Source organism: Mytilus edulis, chromosome 13, assembly GCF_963676685.1.
Source record: "Mytilus edulis chromosome 13, xbMytEdul2.2, whole genome shotgun sequence".
Taxonomy (NCBI): Eukaryota; Metazoa; Mollusca; class Bivalvia; order Mytilida; family Mytilidae; genus Mytilus; species Mytilus edulis.
The window spans coordinates 40911649-40929225 of NC_092356.1; the positions used below are offsets into that span (position 1 = coordinate 40911649).

At 32.5% G+C, this 17577-nt stretch overlaps 2 protein-coding genes across 16 annotated transcripts in view; both read left to right on the forward strand.

Moving 5' to 3' along the window:
- LOC139502182 (segment polarity protein dishevelled homolog DVL-3-like) overlaps positions 1 to 17577 on the forward strand; it is a 51515-nt gene that overhangs the window by 1175 nt on the left and 32763 nt on the right. For all 15 annotated transcript variants that reach the window (XM_071291581.1, XM_071291575.1, XM_071291576.1 and 12 more), the window contains exons 2-3: positions 5709 to 5778; positions 15919 to 16043. In XM_071291581.1, the coding sequence (XP_071147682.1) occupies positions 5709 to 5778; positions 15919 to 16043 (195 nt within the window). The remainder of the gene's footprint in view (positions 1 to 5708; positions 5779 to 15918; positions 16044 to 17577) is intronic.
- Positions 926 to 1969, forward strand: LOC139501838 (uncharacterized). The gene has a single exon (XM_071291061.1). It carries the CDS (start codon positions 926 to 928, stop codon positions 1967 to 1969), a length of 1044 nt encoding a protein of 347 aa, XP_071147162.1.

The following is a 17577-nucleotide window of genomic DNA, read 5'->3' on the forward strand; positions in this document are numbered from 1 at the left end:
TGACAAAAGTGATTTTGTATATCAGCTGTATGAAATAGATAATTTAAAAAAATGTAGTTTTGTTAAATAAAAATAATACTACTAGTAAAAGTGTATCAGATCAATTATTTTTAAATAAAAGCTTTTAAAATTTATATAGGTAAAGCGCACATCGATATTAACAGATTTCGTTTTATTTATGGGTTAATAAAATAAAAAAATATATGTTTTTCATCATTTTTTTTTTTAATAAATACACCAAAAAAATGAAAAGTGTATTATAATTTATGTTCTCTTTTTAAAACCAAACTCTTAAACAAACAGGATAAGCCATTTGTTTCCTTTTCATTCATGATAAGCCCTAGTTGTTTTTCATGGGTAGGGCTTCCTTCCAAAAGAGGAAGTGAAAGGTCTGCAAAAAAGGGAAAGGTGCCACAAGAAGCCACTAATTAATCTCAACAGTCACTGTCAATAAATGTTGTAATTACATAATTATTGTTAATGGGGATGCTTTGTTTGTTTAACATGTAATTGAAGGATTCTCATGAAATTGGTAAAAACACAGCTATAGAAAAACAAAAATCACAATAACATGTGGTCAAACCATATCATAGACTTTCTAACTTTGACTCAAATTAAAGAAAATGTATGACTTCATTTACTTTTCTATAAAAGAAAAAAATAATTTCAAGTGTTATTAAATCAAGTATGGAAGTCATCAAGAGCAACAAAGGTGGTTCCAAACTTTGCTACCAGGGGTACATGTACACTATTAAAGCATACTACCAGAAAGACAGTACAGTGGTGGAAATGTGTGAAGCGATCCAGCACTGCATGTAAAGGGTCCATTACAACTTCTCTGCAGAATGAAAATCCAACTCCTGGCCAGCCACACAACCATGATCCAAGTGATATTAGCATAAAGTACACTAAGTCCAGGTACGCAATGAAAGAGCAGGCTGCTCTCACCAGAGACAAACCAAGCCAGATCTTCGCCCAGGTTGTTTCAACATGTGAAGATGATGTGCAAGCAATGATGCCCAGAGAAGAGAATTGTAAACGCACCATGCGCAACCAGCGTCCAACACCACCTGTTCCCCAGAGCTTTGTAGATGTCACACTGCCAGCAGAATTCACTATTACAACCAACCACCAACAGTTCCTACTGTATGACAATGGACAGAATGCTGAGAACAGAATGTTGGTCTTTTGTAGTCCTGACAGTTTAAGACGTCTTTTTAAACAGCTGTACACCATCCGAGTACCTTTTAAAGATGTTACAGTCACCACAGTGTATGCTTTCTTGCCGAACAAGAATCAAGATACATACAGAGAGTTATTTCAGTCATTGGTCGACAAATGCCAAGCCAGCCACCTACAGTTAAATGTTCAGACTGTGGTAACAGACTTCGAAGATGGCGTTCTACGTGCAGTGTCGGCAGTATTTGGCCGCCATATCAACAACCAGGGATGTTTCTATCATCTTACACAAGCAACTTGGAGAAAGATACAGAGCCTTGGTTTGGTTCCCCACTACAAGATTAGCGATGACTTCCGCTTGTTCTGTGGTATGATGGACGGCCTTGCCTTTCTGCCTGTAGCTGATTTGCCAAATGGTGTCCACCTGCTAAGAACTTTGTGTCCAGATGACCCACCAGAAGCAGCTGAACTTCTTGATTACTTTGATGCAACCTATGTAAGTGGCAACATGAGACGTAACCCAGCACCAGGTCAAGGTCTCCGTTTAGTAATGCGCCGCACTCCACCCATGTTCCCACCAACTATATGGAATGTCCATGACGCAACAGTCAACGGTGATTCAAGAACCAACAATGTATGTGAAGGTTGGAACAACAAATTCTTCAACTTAGTAGGTTATGCCCACCCATCAATATGGAGAGTAGTAGAATGGTGCCAGAAAGAAGAAGCTACAGTGAGAACCTTGATACAACAAGACGCTGTAGGTGTGAGCCAAAATTTGTTCCTGTGAAAAAAGTTCCAGTGGAACTAATTTCACAGGAAATATGTTCTGGGAGAACTTTTTTCACAGACAATTTCTATATAATTTGTTCCATCTCTATGAAATAAGTTCCACACTTTACTTGGTGAAATAAGTTCTGGGTTGGTGAAATTTGTTCCTTACCTAGTGAAATAAGTTCCATGTTTGTGAGATTTGTTCCTCACCTGGTGAAATAAGTTCTTGATTTGTGAAATTTGTTCCTCACCTGGTGAAATAAGTTCCTTGTCTGTGAAATATGTTCCACTGGTTAAACAAGTTTTCCTATATACTGAGCACTTGTCATTATAAAATACATGTATTATATTGATAATGTAATAAATAAAAAGTGTAAGCATCCAATTGGATCATGTGGAGTAAAGCAAAAGTTTAATAACATGGCAGCTCAAGTAATAATACTAAAAATGGCACTTATGAGCCAGGAAAGAGTAGAATAAGAAATAATAATAAAAGTCATTCCGAAAAAAGTATTATAGTTGAAGATGAATATTTGTACTTTTTTGAAAAGCACAAAGTGGCTGATCAATTATATTAAAAGACATAAAGAAACAAAATACACGCTCTTTAAAAACTGTGCAATGACCATAGCTAAGTACATGTAGGATTAGAACACCCATGACAGATCATCAGGAAACATGGAGGTTGAATACCACATAAACGATCAAACATAGATACATTATCATCGCTTTTATTTCTTATCTTCATGCTAAAGTCATTCCTTCAATTGCAAATGTACCCCATGCAAGCACAGAACTTATTTTCTGTGAAATAGGTTTGAGCAGAACATTTTCATTGATTTCTATAAAATACCTACGTTTAAAACTAATATCCCAAGAACTTATTTCACTTTTTTTTTTAAATTTTAATATTGGAACAAAATTGATGGTGCTGTGATTTTTGTTCCAGAACCTATTTCACACTTGGTTAAAAAATTAGTTCCGGAACAAATTTTATAGTGCTGGAACATATTTTCTGTGACATAAGTTCCAGTGGAACTTATTTCCTATGAAATTTGTTCTGATGGAACAAATGTCACGCCGGAACAAATTTTTTGTTACATAGGCACCCCACCAGTTAAACGGGTCCAACAACGTTATGTCCAACTTCAACTAAGACTTCAAAACTTGTGCAGAGACTTGACATCAGGCAACAAGACCATTGCAGAATTTCTCAGGGGTGTTGGTTGGAACATAAGACTTAACCATTAGTTGTCATCTCTGCTATATATCAAGTGAACTTTAAGTAAAACTATGTGCATCACATGTTCATTATCTGTTGTTCATTGATAAAGACATTTATTTGTGCTTGATTATTTATTATGTTACTATTATTGACTTATATTATTATGATGTATACATTAAATCTACATTACTACATTCAATTCGTTTTGCTTAATTTATTTCTTTAACACTATATCAACAGGTCATACATAAAAAAAAAGGTATGAAACAAAAAGAACTTCAACATGTATCAGTACACGATCTTGTACAGGTGACCTATGTTTGTTAATTTCTGTGTCATTTTGGTCTCTTGTGGACAGTTGGGTACCACATCTTCTTTTTTAATATATCAATACACGAACTTGTACAGGTTTTCTTTTGCTTTGCGATTTTACGTGTAATTACCAAAGCAAAAGAGCATAAGACTTGTAGAAAAATACGTTTAGCTGTCTATAACTAGCATCATTCAAGAAAGATATGAAACAAAACTTATTACAACAAAACATACATTGTATCAGTTCACGAGCGTCTACAGGTTTTCTTTTGCTTTTGTAGAAACATATGCTAAGCTGTCTAATTTGCTTCTAATGTAAAAACACATGAAACAAAAATAATTACAACAAAACATGTATCAGTAACATTACAAAAAAAATCCTTTGAATGACATTGAAGACCTGTTGGTGAACGTCTGCTGTTGTCTGTTCTATTGTCGGGTTGTTGTCTCTTTGACACATTTCCTAGTTTACATTCTAGATTTTATAATAAAACAAAAGGACATGGGATACAAAAAACACAAAACCATACTTGCACATGAACAGCAGAAAAAAAACACACACAGACAAAAGTCATTACCAATATATAAGTGCAGATCATATGACAGTTTTCATACAAAATATTAATTGTGACTTTTTTTCCTGTGACTTTTTTTCCTGTGACTTTTTTTCCGTGACTTTTTTTCCGTGACTTTTTTTCCTGTGACTTTTTTTCCTACATTCGGCGATAAGGTATATTGGAAAATAAAGAGGCAAAAGAAACCAAAGTGATATTTAAACTCATCTATTAGTTTAAAACTAACTGACAATGTTGTGACACAATAACAAACAAGATTATTCAAAACACAACATAGAAAACAAAATACAAGCAACATAAACCCCATTGATGAGGGGGTAGGAGGGGTCCTGATCCCGAAATCCCGGGCTTAAAAACACGAAATCCTGAGGTCCTGAATTTAAATAACTAAAATCCCGACATTCTGAAATTCGAAAAAAAAAATTCCCTGATCCTGAAAAGGTTAATATTGAAATCCAGAGCTTAAAAACACTCGATCCCGGAGTCCCAATAAAGGTCATTACCCCCCCATTGATACTGGGGATGCAGTACTGTCAAGTTTTCATGAAGCAAATATGTAAGATTTAGCCAAGATTGTGAAGATAATAAAGAAAATATGTTTAAGATTGAAGGAATTGCTGCTAAATAAGCATGAAAATTTGTGAGTCTTGGCAGCCATGTGGATGTCTTAGGGGTACAAGTCGGACGACATATGGTCAATACAGCAGCTCCTCTAGAAAAAGACAAATATGCACAGATTTAAAGTCATTTCAGCATTTATATATATTCCTCTGGCATCTAATATTATTTTTTCTGAAATAATTTCTTCAAATAAACAAGATCCATATTTGATCAGGTGCAGATCTGATGTTTCAGAAGTTGTACTTGGTAGATCACATTCTTAAGAAATTTTGTTGTCACACAAGAAATGCCTAACATCACAAGGAAAAGGGATTGTTGTATGAAAAATAATCCCAAATGTTGGATTGAGGAGTTTTAAAAAAAATTATCTCCTTTCCTTTGATCATGTTGATGTTTGAAAAAATGGAAAACTGTGTACTCATATACCTTTACAAAATGTAAATCATACTTACTGGATAGACAATCTAAAACCTTAATTTCAATCTTAACAGACACACACAATGAACAAAAAATAAACACTAAACAGAATATGATGAACAGCCCCAATGGCCTATGACCCCAGTTGAATAATTACTCCTTAAACAAAGGGTCAGTTGAGGTAATATTGATTAATTAGTTTTCAGATAGATCATAGACAAGTCACCTGATATAAAAAAAAAATAACAACTTTGAGTTTTTTAAGGCCCTGTTTAGTGGGAAAGGGCATTGAATATTAACTTTGTTCATCTGTATGTCCTGAAATTGGTTTCCATTCTCATGATTCTTTAAATTTAGTTAACCAAATGTTATGAAACTTATATACATGACAATTAATGCTTATTTAATACCACAAAACACAGATCAAATTTGAATTGACAATTTTTGGGTGGCATCGCTTTCACCTATCTGAAGTAATGCCTCTTTATAAATGGCAAAGTAGCCAACTTTTTTCGTTTCCATTCCCTTGAACTTAAGTTTGCTTCAACCAAATGTTATGAATCTTGTATACATGAAAAATATGAATGACAAATTTATAATTTCAGTGTTGTGAAAGAAGAAATTGTTGATGATGAAGCAAAGTTGCCATGTTTTAATGGCCGAGTTGTTTCTTGGGTATGTACACAATTTTGATAAAAGTATTTTAGTTTACATGAAAATGAAACATTTATGAACCAATGGTTTTATGAATTCTCCTGGTCTCCACAGGACTTTAAAAACTAAAAACAATAATTTTGTTTGCAAAAGTATGAGGACACAAAATATGTTCGATTGTGTCTTAAATTATATTTTTGCCAGTGTCTGCTATCATCAGCATTAAGCTTTAATATGGCATTAATTATATAACTTTCCAATATTTTCTCCTATGAAAGTACTTGGCCAATTGCTACCAAACTCGGACACATTATCCTTGGGTATTCATTTAAATTTTTAAAATAATTTCCCTTTCATGAAACTACAAGGCTAAATGTTTTGAAACTTTATAATATCTTAAAAGCTTTAATTTGGATTTTTAATGACAAGTCATATAAATTATATTCTGGTGCAGTTGTGCTTATCTCATACATGTACAAAATGTATCAGACATACAACATGGGTTTGTCATTTTATCATAATTCAGAAAAAATGCAAGTGTATGTGTCTTTTTGACTGGACCTTTTGTCATAACAGCCACACATTTCCAGTTGTAAAAGTGACATGATGAACAAGTACTATCAAAACATGCCCTACTTTAATATCCACTTATTACAAATTACAATCAAGGTAATAGGTTAACTATAGCTAGTTGTATGACAGCTGAAATTTACCGATTCATAAGAGAGGCAAAGAAATGATTTGCATCTAATTTATTTAGTCAACAATATTTAATATTGCAGCATGTTCAGAAATATTTATTTAAATATGACAATTATGATTTGATCACGTTATCATGATAAATGGTAGAAATACAAGTTTTAAGCGAAATATTGTCAGAACTACACTGTTTTATGTTTCAAATGTGCATGTGTGTCATTTGATTTTGCATCTGAATGCTTAAAATATCATTGAAACCCTAATCTTAATCGTTTTGAGTATTTTCTAGAAAGAAAGATATGGAAAGAACTATTCATACTCAATCATGCTTTGTACAGATTATATGAGGGTGGTAAAGGGGGATCTGAACGCAGAAACACCTGAAATAAAAATCACAAAAAGTTGCATAGTCGGTACTTAAACATCCTGTCAATGTGTTTGTATTATCTTTCATTTTTATGCAGTTAAGCTGCATTATGCGAGCACCCTAGATTTGTGTTCTACCCAATAAATGCTAAAATACTTGCCATTGTTATTATCTAGCTGGCTACTATGTTATATATAACTAATTGAACACTTTTATTACTTTTTATTCTGGATTACAAAAAATATGATCAGAAAAACCTTAAATGATCATCGAATCTCCAAAAGTTTTGAAGTTACACATAGGAAGTAGTGCTCATTAGGAATCCTTGTGTATTTTATTATAACCTGTGCTTTTGGCTAAGATGTCAAAGAACAATTGTATGAAATACTTAATCGCCGAAAATCTCTTAAGACAAGTAGTTTAGATTTCCCAAATGGCAAAAGTCGTAGGAATATTGTTTGTCATCAATACATAGTACAACTACGTCAGTAGTCTATTATATAATAAGTTAACTGTTTGTGCTGTTGGGATTAATTTCAAATAAGGAGACAATTTGTTGTTGTATCTTTTCAATTTGGAGGCAGGGGTGCAAATTAGCAGTGATCCAAGGTTCATGACCTTCCACTTTTGCAAGCGGAATTTCAACTTGGTTTCTAGCTACGCCCGACGGAGTCACCTTCCACTTGAAAGAAAATAAGAAATAACTTTGCAAACCTTTTCACCAAAGTCTTCAAATAAACGATCTAAAAAATTATTTTCATCATTATTATTCATGACAGAGATGTTCATTTTGTTCAACCGCTAGCTTTATACAGAAAATCGCCGACAAATAATGTGTAAATTTGAGTAAATCGTACCTGATTATCAAAAACAACATCGTAAACACAATAACATTGGCTGCCGTGAAGACAAAATTTTACAATATCGTAGTCGATTCCGGAAGCGGATAAGGGTAATTCCAGGTTTTGGCGATCAACTACTAAAAAATCCAGGCGGGTGACAAAATACATCTATGCATGGTAAATGAATATAAACACTAGAATTGAAAACAAAAATATATATATGTAAAAGAAAGAAAAATCAGAAAATATTTTATACCGAAACTCAAAATTACTTTTTTACAAATTTTAATGTCAAAATCCAATACAATGTGACAGCTGGGAACAGTATATCTAACAATATATATGTTCATGGTCACAGTATAAATTTTTCTTTATCATTGAGAAATGATGATATTGCATGTGAGATGCTTTTAAAGTGTAAACATAATTATTACTGCAGTTTTGAAGGGGTATTTTTTTCTCAATTTTCAAGGGTCAATTAAAGTAGCTGGAATTTTTTTACTTTAATTTCACAAATAATGCAACTATATTATATAATACCTGAACGTAAGCAAATCATATGATATAAAGGTGGCGTCCTTTGGACCACTCTACCCCCTCCTGTTTGATAACTTGGAAACGGTTGAGATCACCGTCAGACACGCGAATCAATGAATGTGTTTGTAGATAGATGTTTTTGTGTTCTGTTAAATTGTTCCTTTTAAAATTGTTACAGGATGATGACTGCTGTACCCATATTTTGACTATTTTATTTATTATGTCTATTTAGTTCACGCATGATTGTAAATATAACGGAATTTGATGAGACTCATCAAAGTGAGAGGTTTAGCGCTATAAATCCAGGTTGAATCAGGCATTTTCAACAGTAGAAAATGGTTGAAAATGCCTGTACCAAGTCAGGAATATGACAGTTCTTGTCCATTCATTTTTAGCTCACCTGGCCCGAAGGGCCAAGTTAGCTTTTCTTATCACTTTGCGTCCATCTTCCGGCGTCGTCTGTTAACTTTTACAAAAATCTTCTCCTCTGAAACTACTGGACCAAATTTAACCAAACTTGGCCACAATCATCATTGGGGTATCTAGTTTAACCCGACCAAGATGGCCGCCATGGCTAAAAATAAAACATAGGGGTAAAATGTAGATTTTGGCTTATATCTCTGAAACCAAAGCATTTAGAGCAAATCTGACAGGGAAAAATTGTTTATCAGGTCTAAAATTTTCAGATGAATCGGACAACCTGTTATATATATAAATTGGAATGTTGCCCCTAAATTGGTAATTTTAAGGAAATTTTGCTGTTTTTGGTTATAGTCTTGAATATTATTATAGATAGAGATAAAATGTTAATAGCAATAATGTTCAACAAAGTAAGATATACAAAAAAAGTCACATGACCAAAAAGGTCAGTTGACCCTTAAAGGAGATATTGCCCTTTTCAGTCAATTTTTAACAATTTTTCGTAAATTTATGTAATCTTTTACAAAAAATTTCTCCTTTGAAACTACTAGGACAAATTTAACCAATCTTGTCCACAATCATCATTAGGGTATCTAGTTTAAAAAATGGGTCCGATGACCCCACCTGCGAACCAAGATGGCCTACATGGCTAAAAATAGAACATAGGGTCAAATGTAGTTTTTGGCTCATATCTCTGAAACCAAAGCATTTAAAGCAAATTTAACATTATGAATTGTTAATTTGGTCAAGACCTTTCTGTCATGAAATTTTCAGACCAATCAGGCAACCCGTTGTTGGGTTGCTGCCCCTGAATTGGTAATTTAAAGAAAATTTTACAGCTTTTAATTATTATCTTGAATATTATTATAGATAGAGATAAACTGTAAACAGCAATAATGTACAGCAAAGTAAGACCTTCAAATAAGTCAACATGATCAAAATGGTCAATTTACCCCTTAAGGAGTTATTGCCCTTTATAGTCAATTTTTAACAATTTTCATAAATTTTGTATATTTTGTAAATTTTAACAAAATATTTTATCTACTAATCCAAGTTCATTATAGATAGAGATAATTGTAAGCAGCAAGAATGTTCAGTAAAGTAAGATCTACAAACACATCACCATCACCAAAACACAATTTTGTCATGAATCCATCTGTGTCCTTCGTTTATTATATGCACATAGACCAAGGTGAGCTACAAATTGTCAGTGTGCAAGTTAGTGTAGGTCTCATGTCTGGGACCTGTACCTTCTAATAGGGAATGTGTCGTGTTTGAACTGCAAAAGTCATAGAACTACCATTCTCTACACTGATGCTGTATACAAAACCTCTAAAAATGTCTTTCTTAAAGTGGAACTCTTACTTGCATGTGACTTTAAATTCAATTGGTCCTGGACTTTTCATCATTTAAAGCGAATTTGGCTGAATATGGAGCAAAAATAGGCACACCTACCAACCTCTGAAACCTTCATAGAGGGAGATCTTGTTTTCAAGTAAAATATTTGACCTGTTTCATATGTGTTTACTTAGAGCAGACTGGCAAGCGAAAAATATCCAGAATTTCGTCATTTGTGCGGCAGACAGGTATGAATAGGGTTCAAAGTCTACTTTAACAAAGGCAATTAAACTTTGGTAGTTCTTGAGGCAGGAAACAGACTTGTAGTTTGTAAAGGCCTAATCATGTGAAGGACTAGTGTCCATTTTGTTAGGGGTGAGAACTTTCACATCTATTCCTCTTTTTTGAAGCATAGTCTGCCATAAAAAAATGTCAACCCCTTGTTATCCTTTAACTTTACTAAAAACAGAGACAAATACTGCAAGTGTCAGTTACAGGAAAATAGATACGATACCCCTTGATGAATTATTGATATTAAACCATTAAAAATTATAACTGATTTTGCAATGGCAAGGTCAAGTACAATGTGCAAAAATGTACATGTACATGGTATGTAAAACATTACATATGATCTCTGTAGTTGTAGTAATGACTTATGACCACCACTGTTACTAAGAAAAGAAAGATGATAGTAGTGATTTAGTCAATTTGTAGCTTTGTCACTCTTAATTGAATACTGTGATATTTATTTTAAAACTAAACTAAGTTAACAAACCCATAAAAATGTTGTTTACTTTAATTTGTTTCAAGGTTCAAGCACAATGTGAGTCTTTAGTACACCTATACCTCCCTTCATACAGTAAAACAATATTGCAAGGGTCTGATAAGTGATATTTTATATCAACCTAGCAAATAAATGATTTGTCCATTCTTTCTATGTAAATTTAATTATCAACTGGTACTTATATTTATTTCAGTATTAGGAATTTAATGACTTTAATCTAAACAGTGAAACAAATACTTGAGATATTGGTCCTCCTTTTTTCAGGTCTTTATTTGGTGGACCAACTTTGCAGAATCTACTCATACTGAGTATTAAACTTTATAAATAATCTTATTCTTGTTCAATAGTTATCAAAAGTACCAGGATTATAATTTAGTATGCCAGACGCGCATTTCGTCTACAAAAGTCAGCACTTTGGTGTTGACAATGAATATCAATAATGTGATCATTTTTATAAATTTCCTGATACAAAACTTTGAATTTTTCAAAAAACTAAGGATTTTCTTGTCCCAGGAATAGATTACCTTAGCCGTATTTGGTAACAACTTTTTGGAATTTTGGATCCTCTATGCTCTTCAACTTTGTATTGTTTGGCTTTATAACTATTATTGATATGAGCGTCACTGATGAGTCTTTTGTAGACGAAACGCGCGTCTGGCGTACTAAATTATAATCCTGGTACTTTTGATAACTATTTACACCACTGGGTCGATGCCACTGCTGGTGGACGTAAATTATAAAAATTATGCATGAAATATTTGCCGCTGGAGGTAAAACCAATTTTTTTATCAATCATAGTTTTAGGAATTAGTTTCAAACGTTATGTATAGGAACGACTAGAGCAATATTTTGACTTCCACTTTGGTTAAAGTTAAGAGTCAGTTTTGATAATATTAATTAGGCAAACTAAAGAAAGTCCAATGCAATGGTCAGTTCCAAGCGAAATACATGTACATAGATGAATACATGACTTATTGCTAAAGTTTTAAAGATCCTTCCCAATATTTTTTGAGCTGTTTTCTGTAAGTTTATACTCATTTTAGACAATAATCAAATGCAAAAGTATTTGGAGAAAACAGAAGAGTATTTGTGCCATTTATCTTTTAGTTATAATGAGGATTGTAAACATGTTGAGTGTTTTGTTTTAAAGATAGCTTCACATCAAAGAGATTTGTGATAGACATGATTGATAGATTACTTACTTTTTATTCATAATAAATCAGATTAGCAGGTGCCCTTTGAGGATTTCATACAATATAATCTTATTGATGATTTTCTCTTCTTTTGACATTCACAAAATTATAAAAAATTTGCTAAAAGAATTTTAAGTTTTTGTAAACAGTTTATGATGTATCAGTGCTATCTTCACAACAATTTGCCCATAGTCCCATACATGTATATTTGAAAGTGTTTCCTATTTACTATGTTTTCTGGTTCAAAACAAGCATTTGAATTCCTTAGAAAATGAATTCTGATTGATTGACACACTTAACACATTAGTGAATATGCATTAGATATTTGCCACTGGACATTTTCATTTGTCATGTCCAGGCTTTTAGAGCTTGCGATGCAGTATGTGTTTTGGTAATGAGTTGACAGCCTTAAAGTAACCTATAGTTGCTAACATTGGCACTTGTACAACATCTTCTTATACATTTGTATCTATCTACTTCATTTAGTCTCTGTTGGAAAGTGGTCTCATTGCCAATCATAACCAACTCCTTATCTTTGGAAATTCTGTCGAACAAAAAATCAGTATTTACTTGACAAGACACAGTTACACCAGTAACAAAGTTATTAAATTATGCTGAAATTGAACATTTGGTCCAGCAATGAAATAAACTTTAAAGAGTTTTTCTGGTGTTGTCAGTAAGACCTGCATAGCTTGAAAGGATATTGAAGCCATTAGACAACACATGTATTAGGTTTAAAGATCAATGAGTAAAGATCTTGATGAATTGAAAGGTATCATATTGTCCCAGTCTGCACTAAAAACTTTTTCAACTACTAGTCCGAAGACCAATATTCTGACATTTTTCTTTTTTGGCCAAAGAAAGTTTTGCAAAAACTTACTAGTCCGAATGAAATTTTACTAGTCTGGGGCATTGGACTAGTGGCTAACCGTGCAGCTGTATAATTCGAAAGAAATATAATCAATAGAGATTTAAGGTATATTTCAATGAGGCAACCACCCAGTGACAAACTAAAAAAAGTGACATACAGTGGTCAATTAAGGATCTTCACCTGATGACTCAGAAAATACAGACAATGTATATAGTGGTCATTTAATGGTCATCAAACTCCAAATGTACCCCAAAGTTATAGTTGTCATATTTGACAATTTGTCTTGAGTGGATTTGATAATTTGCATAATTTAGATTAAACTTTTAAATTCTGATATTAGTATTTGCATGTATAATATTCAATTTCTCATTGGCAATCATATATTCCCCATCTCCTTATATTATGATGATACTTGTTATGAATACTTACAAGAAAAACATGTTTAATTTGGTTTTGCTAATTGATTTCTGATCTCATCTAGTGAATTATCAACAAAAAGTTTTGTTTCTTAACATAAATATTAACAATAAGCTTTGGATTTTGATGTAAAAAGTGACTTTAAATCTAAGTTTAAGTCATTTGTTGTGTGTAATCAACTTGAGCTTCTTCAGTCCCAATTGTACAGATATTTATACTAGACCAATTTTGTATTGTGAGAAACTTGTATGAAGATGAGATTCGTATCATATTGATCAAGTTATTCAGCCATTGTTAAAGGTGTATAATCAACCCTTATAATTATTAGTGATTGTACTGCAAGGTCCTGTTCTCACTGCAATAACACGCCTATCTATTAATTTTTTGAAAAGTGCTCTGAAAGATCAAACATAAAAGCTAATATTGATAGATGATATTTCAAAAGTGATAAAAGTTTTTCTTCAAATCCAGTTCAGGCACATATATTGATAAATAAAAACACAGCTTAATTCTGTCTTGCCTATTAGTCCATACTGTAGAGTATCACCATCTGTCTTTGATATGAAAGAATGGAATTATACCACATTTTGTCACCTTGAATTCCAAATTTGATTTGTAAAGTTCTGAAATATTCTCTGCATGTTCACAGGAATACATTTATTTGTCATATATCTAATATAAAAAAGAAGATGTCATACCCGTAGCCATTGGGGGGTTTGGGGGGTTCGGACGAACTCCCCCTGTCCAAACCCCCCCCTTGAAAACAAATAATGACTGTTAAAGTCAACGTTCTGTTCGAATTGTGACTGTTAAAGTTGAGTTGAACCCCCCTTTGGAAATTCCTGGCTATGGGCCTGGATGTGGTATGATTGCCAATGAGACAACTATCCACAAAAGACCAAAATGACACAGGCATTAACAACTATAAGTCACCGTACGGCCTTCAACAATGAGCAAAGCCCATACCGCATTATAAGTCAGCTATAAAAGGCCCCAATAAGACAATGTAAAACAATTCAAACGAGAAAACTAACCACCTTTATTATGTAAAAAAATGAACGGAAAACAAATATGTAACACATAAACAAACGACAACCACTGAATTCCAGGCTCCTGACTTGGGACAGGCACATTCATAAATAATGTGGCGGGGTTAAACATGTTAGCGGGATCACAACCCTCCCCCTAACCTGGGACAGTGGTATAACAGTACAACATAAGAACGAACTATAAAAATCAGTTTTCTTGAAAAACGGGCTGGCATGAATAAGAATAGTGTTGAAATTGCATGAAACACAAAAACTCCTCTGGATAAAAGTTGCATAAACTGTCAAGAATGCTTATTTAGGGATCCCATAAATGTTAATACAGCCTTACAAAAAAATACTCAAATTTGACCAAGAGGTTTTGGTAAAACTGTCAAATATCATTTCTGATGTTTAAAGTCTAGCTTATAACAATTGTAAACAGGATATAACATTAGTTCCTAAATACATCAAATTGTGACCTAAAGTACTGTAAATTCAAAAAAAAAATCAAAATTTATATTATTGTGAACTTAGTGAGTAACACAATGATTAAACTCATATTCTAAATTCTGACACCCATTTCTGTATGCAGCTTTTCCTATATATTCAATTATTATTTTCACATTCTGGTCTGTCATATTGAAATAGCAATACTAAATGCACCCAATAATTTGTGAATTTACAATACATCAAAGTATGACCATAAAGTACCTGTCAGCATCTACATTACTTAGACAATCATTCAACATGTCATTACAAAGCAGAAAGAAGTTAATATTGATGGAATACATTTAGTCTATAAGAGGATATAAAAGTAATATTTGATTAGATGGAGCCTATGATTCCAGACTTATTGACAAACTCTCAAAATAAAATATTATAGTTGGTTATATTATATCTTTTAGAAAGGGATAATAATCAATTATAGATTGTGTTCATAAGGCCTGCTTGTCACTAGATTAGATTTGTTATATGTGATCTGTCAGTTATTGTATATGAAGAAGGGACAGAGATTGACATGGTCAATTTTGGGCTGTGTAAAGTATCTGTGTTCAAAGTTGTACTGTAAATCTCTGAAATTATAAACATTGTTTGCTGTTTTTATTTTCTAGATTGTGTGTGATGCATAAAGTTTTATTGTGTGGGTTAAATCTATGCATCTAACAATAAGTGTACCCTTTACATCAATATTCCCGATGCACTAACAAACTATTCTTGTATTTTATGCTATTACATTTATGATATAAGCAAGAATAACCCCCACATTAAAATTTGCTATCAACAATAAATTTTATTTTGCATTAATTGAATTTAACTTTAAAAAAAAGTTTCATATTATTCCTTATACAGAAAGTAAGTCTAGGGTAATCTTAGTTAATTTAAACATTTCTTGATGACAGTATTTTCAAATATGGATTGTCTCATCAGTCTCTATTATTGTTATACTTTCCCCAAAACAGTTTGGTTGTACCAAATAATACGGGTATAGACAAAGGGAGATAACTTGTCAAAATATTGGCATATTGCCATTATATGTTTCTTTACTAAATTGAATTCAATGTTAGATTATAATTATTTTATCAAGGTTCAGTATTCTGATTAAAATCAATGATTATAGAGAAACAATTTAGTTAAAATATATATATGTTTTTTTCGTTTTTGTAGCTGGTTCCAGCAGAAAGCAGCACATCAGATTCCCAGTCTCAATGTACAGATTCTCAAGCAGGAGATGTACACCCGCCTACAGAGAGAGTAGGAGGTATAGGTGACAGTAGACCTCCCTCATTTCAGTAAGTAGTAATCAAACATAGTGTCTTTGTCTCCTGACCACATCCAAAGAGCTTATATATCTTTCCCTCTATAGTTGGAGGGTATCTCAAATGTGTTTATCCTACTCTAAGAAATTCAGGCACTAGCCAGTATGGTATACATCTTACTACTCATTGCTAAGCTTTCAACGAATATTGGCAGTATACAGGCGATTTATATTGACTCTTAGCCATTGCAAGATACAGATACACCAAGAGTTAGACAACATGCAAAAGATAAAAAGAGCAGATGATCCAAAAGGTATACATGAGGGTTGGATGGGGTTAAATGATTAAAGAATAATGCCCTTAAAAAATGAAGATTAGAGAATAACGGACTAAAAAATGGAGAAATGGCTAGTCTAATTTTTTGAAGATTAGAGAAAAAAGGGGTTATTTTTTTGAAGATTAGGGGTGAAAATTAAATGTTTACAGAATAACAGACCCCCCATCTAGACCCTCATACATAGTAACATACTGTAAAGTTTTTGCAAAGATTTCATTAGCATTATATATTTGTTTAATAAGTATACAGCAATTCCTAAAATATCATTAATCAATCTTACATTTATGTCCATTGTTCAAAAATGCAATCACAAAAATAATGGTAAAACACAAATTCCTGAATTAACATTACCATGTTATGATGAATATGATTTAAACATATGCAATAAGAAAAAAACAGGCCCTAGATAACCCTCCCAAAAAAAAACAAACTTTAATTTGTAAACTGAGCTTTTGCATGTATTTATATTATGCTAATCTGTGAACTGTATGTACTCCTTACTGAATGAAAGGTATCACTATTCAATTTCTCACTAAAGGATTCATTTGATTTTTCTTACCCAATTAGAATGAGTGATGCACCTGAAATAAATAGGATGTACTATAAAGTTGTTCAGTGCATCAAAATAATATATATATATTGTATAAGTTCCTTCAGGTGGAATAATTTGCTAAATTGTTATGTTTGTTGCATACATGTAATAGTGATGGAGTGGAATTGGTGATATCTAAAGTATTGAATTTTACTATTGGATAGTAATCATGGTAATAGTTGTTTAAAATATATATTGATTAGAATGTTTTCTTGTGTCACACACATGACAAATTGAAATAAAATAGTTATGAAATATTTTTAAACTAAAGTTAAATATAAAGGCTATCAAAAGTAGGACTGAGATTACAGCCATTACAGAATATTTCATATAAAGTTCTATAATTTAGCAGTATCATGTATCTATAGACAATCTTTGCAAGCAACTTTAGATTCAAAATTTTAATTAAAAAGTTTTTGTATCAGCACTATAAAATACAGTGGAGAAACCAAATACACAATTGTGTTGATGGGAAGCTTTGTAGTTATAGCACTTTTAAGACTCATTTTGGTCTTGAAAGATATCTTACTTTATTACAATCACCTGAACAGAGGAGAAATTTCACTCGATTGCATATTTCTTCTCACAGACTAAGAATTGAACAAGGATGCTATCAGGGTACTCTCCAACAAGACAGA

What these genes read in the sequence shown, in the direction of transcription:
- LOC139501838 (XM_071291061.1), top strand. Translation starts at nt 926, where the DNA reads ATGAAAGAGCAGGCTGCTCTCACCAGAGACAAACCAAGCCAGATCTTC.